Below are 11,201 nucleotides of genomic sequence, written 5' to 3'. Positions count from 1 at the left end.
AAACACTCTCCCAGGTCAAAACATCAAAAAATAACCATTTGAGCCCTCAAATCAACACATTTAGCTCAGAGACATGACATTACAAACCACAACAAAATTGAGAATGGTTACACTTAGATTAAAGATCAAGAGACAAGAAACACAATGTGCTATTCGGAGTCGAATTTTGATTACCAGACAAGGAGAAAGGTTGATTACAAATTGTAGCAGAAATGTAGCTCTCAGTCGACGTCCAATAATTCTCAATGATAATGATAATTTTTTTTTCAAACTAAGGGTTTTGAATTAAAAACTTGGGACCCTTCCCATGGCCATTGGCCATTTTACAAGGCTTGTAGGTTCTGAGTGGGCAATAGAGAATAATATGCTAGATTACTCTTCAAGAATCATTAACAGCAAAACTACAAGTCTTCTTAAGGCAAAAAGGGATTGAATACATCGAAGTGTGGTGTGTATCCAGGTTTTTAGGTGACAATCCGCTGTATCCACCAAACACATAGCACATCCCTAGCTTGGTGCATAATCGGTGTAGCATGTGTTAGCCACTACTAATAGAGATGATTTACAAGAAGAAGAGGAACCTATGTATAGTTTGGATACCCCTCATTAAATTTATTGATAGTCATATTTACAAACTAATAAATCAAGATTATATCTTTTGAATATCAAACTATGGCTAGTCTTCCTTATCTGCTTGAGTTATGGATGTGGGACCAAGAGAAGGGCAATATTGATAGTAGATGAAGATGAAATTTGAGAGTTGGGGGGGGGGGGGGGGGGGGGGGAGACAGAGAGAAAGAATTTTTACTATGTACCTATCTTGAGGTGAGGTGTCTTTTAAGGTTATGTCAATGGATATTTTTGTTAGTAGGTTAGTAACTAGAAAGATGACTAAGTTATGCACACAAGGTACATTCTATGAGGATTTACAATGGATTGGGATGAGAAATCACATGGATTGTGTGAAAGCTATAAAAAAGCTAAGAAATTTTATCTATGTACACCAATGGATGAAGCGGTTAGTAAACATAGTCCCCCTTGTAGCTTGTGATTTCCGACAAAGTCGCGTTGAAAAGAAACCCCGAGAACTTGATGCTAAAAATATCCCATTTGCAAAGGTTAAACTTGAGCTTTTTTGGTGATTTTAAATTATTTTATGAAGGATGAAGAGAAATTGGTAAGATGAAAGTGATTATAGAGAGATATAGGAGCTATAGGTGTTTTGAAGCTATGGAAGTAAGGAGGGAGGGGGATGGTGAGGAAGGTGAGAGAGAATATAGAATTTGCAATTTTGGGTAAGAAATCAAGAGGATGAGTGGGTGTCTATATGTGGAAGTGTGTAAGGAGTAAAAGAAACTATGATGCCTCCTTGTGTAGGAGTGTGGAAAGACTACGGTCCGTCAAAAAAATCCTATCTCAGAACCAAGAGCTCCAAAATTCATGAAAAAATTTAAGGATTTTTTTCAGTTAGTTATAGGCCAATTTTTTTATATTGATCACTTCAAAACTGGAGTGAAAGTGGATGCCAAAAATTCCACTAAAGTACTTGTTTTCTCTCATTGCAATAGTCTTTTAGTGGTCTCCCTTTTGTTGAATTTTCATAAGGCTCCAAGAGTGAGTCCCTCTTTGCATGAGAGCATGACCTAGATTCTTAAGGGCTTCAAAACATACATAGATATGGATTATTCTCAAAATTAATATGAAACATATACATGATGGAAAAGACAAGTTAGTCCATAAACTACTCATGGATTATATTGTAAATATAAAATGGAAAAATAAAAGACATGAAAATATAGGAAAATCAAGTGAGAGGACCCCATTTTTATTTATTGATGTGATTTTATGTACTTGAAGTAAGAGAAAACACATGTAGAAAATATTTATCTATAATAAAAAAGAAATAACTAAGTGAAAAATAATTTTTGTATTTTTCTTGAAGTGGGTTCACACAAATCTTTAGGAGTCTTTCATAAATAGGTCTATTTAAAAAATAGGTGATATGACCAATGGTAAGGAAAAGTATGGTAGCGGTGTGTCAATGTATGTGGCATACTTAGGAAAATAATGCATACCTAAGTATAAATATTTAAATAAATACCAAAATAATAATTATAACAAACACTTATCTTTAGGCCCTTCATACAATGAGATAGTTACACACAAATGGGCCTAGCTGCTAGCTAGCTGAGGTTTTCCAAGGAGATATGGGAAAAATCTCCTAAATCACACATGTCTATGTATAATGAAAAAGTGAGGATAGCCATAGTGTTTGCATGATTTTTCTTGGGCAAGGTATCTCACTATGGCAAATATAGATAGCCAAAAAATGAGTATAGATAGGTTTAGCACCTCCTTAATTAGATCAAGGAGTTAGAAGGAGGGAGGAATTTTGTCATCATTATCATCATGTTTGTCTAAGGGCCCTTCTCTCCCTCCTCATCTTTTTGCTCTTAATCATTCTCATCATCATCAACATTTGTAGTGATGTGTTTCACAAGAGCTTGGTTGGACAAAGAACAGGTGTAGAGTGGGCTCTTTTCCTCTAGATCACCTTTTATGATGTTTACCAGGTTTTGCACGTCTACAAGATTCAAAGTCAATTTACCTTTAGAAAAACATATATCAAACAATAATACATATAATTGTCTTAGATGGACTATTCCATAATAGTGTGCACTTTGTTTAGATTGTTGGGGGTTGTAGTTTTCAAATCTAGTTGCATCTTTTGCATGATTATTTCCTTTATTAGCTTTCATTTGTCAACATTAAGGCTAGAGGTTTGTAGCGCTCACTTGTCCACTTTGCAAGGAATTTAGCATTTTGATATTTTTTAATAGATTATTTGGTATATTATATCACACTCATTGTTCGATAATAAATTCTCATAATTTCAAGTCTAATTCATGCATAATGTCAATACTATATATATATATATATATATATATATATATATATATATATATATATATATATATATATATATATATATATATATATATCTAGAGAGAGAGAGAGAGTAGAGGAGCACAAGCAAGTGCGCCTCCTAGAGCAGAGTGCTACACATTGAAATCAGTGCATTCCAAGAGTCCACATTCTTGATAGAAAGCTAAAAACAGCCTAGAGCTTTTTGGCCTTGCACTTGTTGTGTGTATCCCACACCCAGTGCATTCCAAGAGACGTCGTTCCAATTGATCCTTACATGAGGATATAGAGAGAGCTTGCTTTTCCTCTACTGAAAACATCCTACAACTTTCTGGCTGTGCTCTTGTTGCGTACATCCCACAATCAGTGCATTCCAAGAGACGACATTCCGGACAGGAAGCTCCTAAAGCACTAATTGTGCTTTCTCAAGCGCACCACATTTGGTATACATGTCGACCAAACACCATATTAGTAAATTTGGGAATTTTGCAATTCCCACTTTCGAAAACATCTTAAGATTTGACCACATGGTCAAATGTTAACCAAGGTTTTGAGAGCATGGCTCAAAAGATCTTTTCAAGTACTACCTTGTGGAAGGATTTGGTCTTAAAAAACAATTTGCGATTTGTCCATATGGCCAAATCTTCAAGACATTGACGATCCCAAATTGGCTCTAAAGTCTCAAACACTCTAATATGGTGTTAGGTCCAAGAAGGCAGTGTCAGGCACGACATCTTTTTTCAACAGCCTTTGACTCACAATATAATTGTGAATTTTTGTGGCCATATCATCATCTTGCGTAGAGCCACATGCCTTCAAGATGCATGCATAACTGATTGCATATGGAGAGAGTCCCTTGCTTTGCATTTGCTAAAACCAAACTGGAGCTTCCTCCTCTGGGGCCAATCCTATAACCAGTGCATTCCAAGGCTCCACACTCTGGATAGGAAGCTGAAAACATCCTGGAGCGTTCTTTCGCTGCTCCTGTTGTGTGTATCCTTCAACCAATGCATTCTAAGAGATGATGTTCCGAGTGATCCTTACATGAGGATATAGAGAGATCTTGCTTTGCATCCGCTAAAAATAACTTAGAGCTTTCTAGCCCTACTCTTGTTGGCACATCCCACAATCAGTGCATTCCAAGAGATGACATTCTGGATATGAAGCTCCTCAAACACTTTTTGTGCTTTCTCAAGCGCACCACATGTGGCATACATATCGACCAAGATAGTGACAAGAATGATATATTTATTCAACAACTTTTGACTAAAAATAGTACTTGTGAATTTTTGTGCCCATATCAACACCTTCCATGGAGCCACATTCCTTCAAGATGCATGCGTAGGTGATTGCATCTAGAGAGAGGCCCTCGCTTCGCATCTACTGAAAATAGACTAGAGCTTTCTCTTATGGGGCATATCCTGCAATTAGTGCATTCCAAGAGTCCACGCTCCAGATAGGAAACTGAAAACAGCCTAGAGCTTTTCAGCCATGCTCCTGTATGTGTATCCCCCGACTAGTGCATTCCAAGAGACGCCGTTCCAAGTCATCCTTAAATGAGGATATAGAGAGAGCTTGCTATGCATCCGTTGAAAACATCCTAGAGCTTTCTGGCCCTGCTCTTGTTGCACACATCCCGCAAATCATTGCATTCCAAGAGACGACATTTTGGATAGGAATCTCTTCAAGCACTTTTTGTGCTTTCTGAAGCACACCACAGTTCACATACATGTCGACCAAGACAGTGCCAACATGGCATCTTGAACTTTCTAAACAACCCTTAACTAGCACTCTCATCATGAATTCTCTCACCCAGGGAGAGGCCTTCAAAGTACTTGCAGGTCTTTGCTTCCCATCTCATGAAAAGAACCCAAAGATTCCTTGCCACAATCATGTTGAGCATATCTTGCAATCAACGCGCTGCAAGAGACATCCCAGAAAGGATGCCCATCAAGAACTTACGTGCTTTGGTGAGGGCACCACATTCGCCATACATACTCTCATCCATGTCAACTTCTTGTGGAAAAGTATAGGACTTCAAGGTGCAAGCTGCATTTGGAGACTTGTCTTCGCATCCTGTGAACTTCTACGAAAACTGCTACTATGTGGACTGAGAACCGATGACGCTTACAAGATATTTCATCCACCCCGCAAAGATAATCTTGGAAGGATACCATCAAGAATTTTTTGTGCTTTCGTGAGGGTACCACATTTGACATAGATATCAAAGCAACGTCGAGCACACAGTCTCATCATGAATTCTCTTTGAGTTGTTGTTGCCCTACTGCTAGGTCGATAGGTGTGTCAATTCAAGGAATTGCACTCTCCAACAAAGAGCTTCTTAGATTCAAGGAGCTTCTTAGTAGCATTTTGACTACGAGGGCCATCGCACATGGCCGTGACCATTTAGTAACTGTGTGTGCGCTTTCCTGTTGTTGTTTTCATGCACCTTGCCATCATGATGAGGAAAGGATGATGCAGGCTAGGGCCGGACAAGACGGAGGGAGACTAGTAACTACACAAGGTGGAGGTAGCCGTAGACAAATAGGGCCAGACTCTAGAGGATGATTCCGTAGCCTTGTCGAAAAGAGTACGTACTACGAACTAAATTAAACGACATAACAATCGACCCTGCCATTTGGAACTCTGCCACGTGGATTAATGAGAGGGTAAAATTTTGAATGGTGACGTATGCTAATAAGTTGCTAACGAGGAGACATCCGACCCCGAACTTTGCATGCAGGGTCTGCTAGCTTGGGGTTGGATCCTTAAGGTGTCTGGTAAACTCCCTCTCTCTCTCTCTTAGCTCCCTCTAAACTTCAGCCCATGATCAGGCAGAGGGGCTCTCGCTCTCCAGCACTGTCTGCTGACAATGGCTCTTTCTCCTTCTGATATCCTTTTGCATCTGCAAGAGGGTCAAGTCGAGGACTATGTTGGCCGTCTCTGCGGGACAGCAGACTGTCAAGGTACGTAACTCTCTCTCTCTCTCTCTCTCTCTCTCTCTCTCTCTCTCTCTCTCTCGCACACACACACATACACACCCACCCACACCGAGTTCTTTTTCTCAATTTTCGTGGTTGATGAATATCCTGTAAGCATCCACAGAGTGGCAGAAAATCCGCTAGCAAATCCAGGAAAGAAGCAGTATTTGCTACACAAGCCAACCAAAGACAGGAAGAGCAGGATGAGGAGTCAAAAGCAACCAGTTTTTCTCTTCTGACTGGACTAATTAGATCCTGTGCTCAGAAGAAGGATTTGTACCAAGTCAGTAGGATACACACTGAGCTTTTCAATAGTGGGCTACTTCAGAAAGAGGCATACCTAGGGAACACATTGGTGAGTGTGTATGCCAAATGTGGTGCCCTAACAAAAGCACGAGAAGTTCTTGATGGGCTTCCTGTCCGGAATGTCGTCTCTTGGAGCGCATTGATTGCAGGATATGCCCAACATGGCTGTGGCAAGGAAGCTCTGGGCTGTTTTCGCCAGATGCAAAGGGAAGGCCTTTCTCCAAATGCAATCACGTATGCTTGCACCTTGAAGGCGTGTGGCCTTACGCAAGACCTTCACATGGGTGAGAGAATTGACAATGAGATTGCTCGTCAAGGGTTGTTGGAGAAAGATGTTGTGCTTGGCAATGCTTTAGTGAATATGTATGCCAAATGTGGTGCTCTCACAAAGGCACAAAAAGTTCTTGATGGGCTTCCTGTCCGTAATGTCATCTCTTGGAATGCGTTGATTGCAGGATATGCCCAACATGGTTGTGGCAAGGAAGTTGTTTGCTGTTTTCACCAGATACGAAGGGAAGGCCTTTCTCCAAATGCAATCACCTATGCTTGCACCGTAAGTGCATGTGGCCTTACGCAAGACGTTGACATGGGCAAGAGAATCCATGATGAGATTGCTAGTCAGGGGCTGTTGGAGAAAAATGTTGTGCTTGGCGGTGCTTTGGTCGACATGTATGCCAAATGTGGTGCTCTCACGAAAGCACGAAAAAGTTCTTGATGGGCATCCTCTTCGGGATGTCGTCTCTTGGAGTTCGTTGATTGCAGGATATGCCCACCATGGCTGTGGCAAGGAAGCTTTGGGCTGTTTTTACCAGATGCGAAGGGAAGGCTTTTCTCCAAATGCAATCACCTATGCTTGCACCTTGAAAGCTTGTGGCCTTACGCAAGACCTTCACATGGGTGAGGGGATTCTCGACGAGATTGCTAGTCAGGGGTTGTTGGAGAAAAATGTCGAACTTCGCCTTGCTTTGATTGATATGTATGCCAAATGTGGTGCCCTAACAAAAGCACGAGCAGTTCTTGATGGGCATCCTCTCCGGGATGTCATCTCTTGGAACACGTTGATTGCAGGATATGCCCAACATGGCTGTGGCAAGGAAGCTCTGGGCTGTTTTTACCAGATGCGAAGGGAAGGCTTTTCTCCAAATGCAATCACCTATGCTTGCACCTTGAAGGCCTGTGCCCTTACGCAAGACCTTCCCATGGGTGAGAGAATTCATGATGAGATTGCCAGTTGGGGGCTGTTGGAGAAAAATGTCGTGCTTGGCGGTGCTTTGGTTGATATGTATGCCAAATGTGGTGTCCTTACGAAAGCACGAGATGTTTTTGATGAACTTTCTGTCCGGGATGTTGCCTCTTGGAATGCGTTGATTACAGGATATGCTCAACATGGCTGTGGCAAGGAGGCTTTGTGCTGTTTTCATCGGATGCGAAGTGAGGGTTTCTCGCCAGATGAAGTCTCCTGCAGTGCTCTTATAGGAGGATATGCCCAGCAGGGGCTGGCTGAGGAGGCTCTGAACTGTTTTTATTGGATGCAAGACGAGGGCACTTCCCCAACTGCAATCACTTTTCTTAGCGTGCTCAATGCATGTAGTCACTCAGGTCTACTGGATGAGGGCCAAATGGTTTTTGATAGCATGAGGGAAAAATATGGCATTATGCCAGAGAAAGAGCACTACACGTGCATGGTCGGTCTTTTTGGGCGGGCAAGGCATTTCGACAAAGCTATGAGAGTAATCAAAATCATGCCATCATCTGATTATTCTCCAGTTTGGGTGGCTCTTCTCGGTGCTTGTCAGAAGTGGGGAAATGTCCAGAGCTTGGAAGATTGGCCTTTGGGCGTGCAATAGAATTAGATGAATGTAATCTTGCATCATATGAGTTAATGAGTAACATTTATGCAACTGCTGGCAAGCAGGAGGCGGCACAAAACATTGAATGCATGATAATCAGGAATGATGCTTGGAAGCAGCTAGGATACCAAGCATCTGCAAAGCAGACAGGACACCAAGTATCCGCAAAGCAGCCAGGATACCAAGCAAACAAATCTTTTTGAAGCTACAAGATCTTGAACTTAAGTTGTCCCCAGATTTGCATTGGGTCTCACAAAATATTCCTCTTGATTTGAATTGGGTCCCACAAAATATTCCCCTTCATCGAAAAAAGTTTTTTTTGGGAAACTGGCAATTGCTTGTGCATCATCAATACGCCACAAAGGACTGAAGTATGCATCACCAAAAACATGCGGGCCCTAATTGGTACCCAAAATAGAGAAACATAAAATAGTGGTCAAAGACGCAAATAGTTTGCACATTTTTGTACGTGGAAAATGCTTTTATGGTGATTATCACTAGGGAAAAGCTTTGGAAATGTCAATGTGGGGAACTTGAAGTTTCATGGGTACTTTCACTCCAAGTGAAGAATCAATCACGACATCACCAAATAACCACTTTAAAACAATTCACAGATCACAATAGATTTGCATTGGCCCGACGGAATTCCGTGCCTAGACTCTATTGGCCCCAAAGACCGGTGCCCCTTTCGGTATTTCTTTATGTATTAATCAATGTCAAAGTACAAGAGAGCGGTTAGGGTTTTACTCTCAGACTCTGCGTCCAGATGCTCTGCAGAGTGAGACCCCTCTCCGCTTATTTGTTTGTTTACAAGGGATGCCAAAAGCAGAGCCCCAAAAGCTTCCAATTCAAAAGCAACTCTGTTTCTCTCTCAAACCCTCTTTAGGGCTTTCATTAAAATAAAGCAATGGAACTCTCTCTCTTCCATGCCCAAATTGCGTCGCCAAAAGCTGGCTCTTCTTTTTTGTAATTTCCGTCGCAAATCTCGGAATATCCGTACTGCTTCACCGTGGCATTTCGATCGCCCAAATCAGGGTTTCAGCCAACAGTTAGGGTTAGGGTTTTTAGAAAGTTCATAACCAAGATGGCAATGCAGTCATGCTAAATGATCGAATAATGAATGTCGCCGCCAAGATGTCATCCTTCCAGACCTGTGCATTTGCTATAGAGCGAGGAAACATTCCAAAGTTTTAACCCTGAATACATGGTGAACAACACTTGCACTAGAAATAATAAAGGCGTTTTGTGTGGTCCAATGATGCTAACAACCCCAATGATGAAGCATATAAAAAAGCAATTGAAAATGCCAAGGATGACATGCATGAGTGAGTTTTCCAAAACCAAGTCACCACGAGGAGAAAAAGATTCACGAGGAAAAACCGGCCCAATGAAACCAAGGCCCATATAATCTTGGCAAGAGGGCAAATAATAAAGTGATGTCTGGTGTCTTCTTTGAAAGTGGTTCCATTAGGTCTTCCCAATCTCGAAAAATTAAAAAGCCTTTCAAAACATCAAAAAGGAATAACTGAAGGGTGAGTTTAAGAAATGAAAAGATCCATGGAAGTGGAAAGTCAAAAGACTTTGTGTTTGGAGTGCACATTACTACATTTGTATTTTCCTTTGCTTAATTTCTCTTTCTAGTTTTTAATTTCTCTTTCTAGTTTTCTTCTCTTTAGAGTGTCCTTGCACTATGAAAGTAGTGAATATATTTATTTTTAAGCCATTAGGTATACCATTGGAAAGATGTTCACAAGAGTATAGTCCAAATGAGTGTCGTCCGTGATCCAACTGTTGGGTTTTTAAGCCCTTGTGGTCATAACCCGTGGGAAACGGTTCTTCTAGAGCATGCAAATTAATTTCAGTGTGCATGGCAAGTTTGTGGTTACATATATGTAATAGATTTTAATCAAAAGTGATATAGCGTATTATTTACTACTCAGTATCGTTTCTCTCTCTCTCTCTCTCTCTCTCTCTCTCTCTCTCTCTCTCTCTCGCCATGGCTCTTATTCCCCACCGGCAGCATCCCCCATAGCTGCAACCCCATCAACTGGTATCAGAGCCCAGGTGGCCCGCCAAAGTAAGGAGGACTGGAACTCGTGGCGCTGTCAAACACATGCGCCGTTGAAGAGTTGCAGGCGGTGGCCAGGAGTGTACCAAAACGCTGTTGGTAGGTGGTGCATACAAGAGCTCGCTTGGAGATGCAGTCTCAGACTCGCTAGGAGATACCTCTGCTCACGGTGCATGAGACAACCAGAATAAGCCCGCAACTGCTCAACCAGTGCACAGGGCTTGAGAGCCGGGGTTGATCTGCACACGGTGCTTCAGAGAGCCGACTTCAGAGCTGCCTAGAGAATGTTATTTTTGTTTTACAAACACAAAATAAATTGTTGATTAAAATCTCCTATTGAAGCTAGGGTTCACACATAAAGCCATTCACACCCCGTTATTCATTGTCATCGCCAAGTCGTGTTCAGCGATTTTGTAGAGCTTAAAGATTTCAAAAGGGTTTGCATATTGGCATTGTTCAATGCAGGATATTGAAATCAAGGTCAGTAAAAGAAGAGCAAATATGCAACTCCACAATCAAAGTTTATCAATAAAGAAAGCAAGTGAAGAACGTTTTGCTTCAAGCACTCGATACATCAACAACTGCTATACATCTCACATGAGTATCTGCTTCACGACTACAGTACAAGTTTTCGAAACCAATTTAGTGTCACGAAATTGTCATCTTTTGTCTATTGTCATAATAATCATACAAAGTCTTATTTCAGCATTTCATTTGTCAGTTATTGCAATGAAGTCAATAATTGTATGGGTTATAAACACTGCCACGAAAATAAAGTGGTAAGACCACCCCTTTTGTTGTTTGGTCGAGTTTTGGTATGTCTCAGATTGATGGTTGTTTGAGGAAAGTGCACACACACCTATGTTATTGTCAAGCTAGGGGGGGACTTCTACTCATGGTTGCAGGTGATTGGACTCTACCATGGTCTGTATCAAGTCCATTGTCAGTAGTTTGGGCTTGAGGGGGGGGGGATTTGTTGGGTTTTCAAGCCCTTGTGGTCATAACCCGTGGGAAACGGTTCTTCTATAGCATGGCAAGTTTGTGGTTACATATATGTAAAAGACTTTAATC

The 11,201-nt window shown here is 41.3% G+C and overlaps 1 protein-coding gene across 1 annotated transcript; it reads left to right on the top strand.

Annotated features, from left to right (window-relative positions):
• Window positions 1-7,105: 7,105 nt before the first annotated feature.
• On the top strand, window positions 7,106-8,059 carry LOC147460226 (pentatricopeptide repeat-containing protein At4g16470-like). The gene is made up of 2 exons (XM_086511685.1): window positions 7,106-7,269; window positions 7,645-8,059. The coding sequence occupies exons 1-2, from the start codon at window positions 7,106-7,108 to the stop codon at window positions 8,057-8,059; spliced, it is 579 nt and encodes a 192-aa protein (XP_086367811.1).
• Window positions 8,060-11,201: the final 3,142 nt, after the last annotated feature.

Source organism: Adiantum capillus-veneris, chromosome 4, assembly GCF_014529385.1.
Source record: "Adiantum capillus-veneris isolate H3 chromosome 4, ASM1452938v2, whole genome shotgun sequence".
Lineage (NCBI taxonomy): Eukaryota > Viridiplantae > Streptophyta > Polypodiopsida > Polypodiales > Pteridaceae > Adiantum > Adiantum capillus-veneris.
This window is presented reverse-complemented; position numbering and strand designations above follow the sequence as displayed.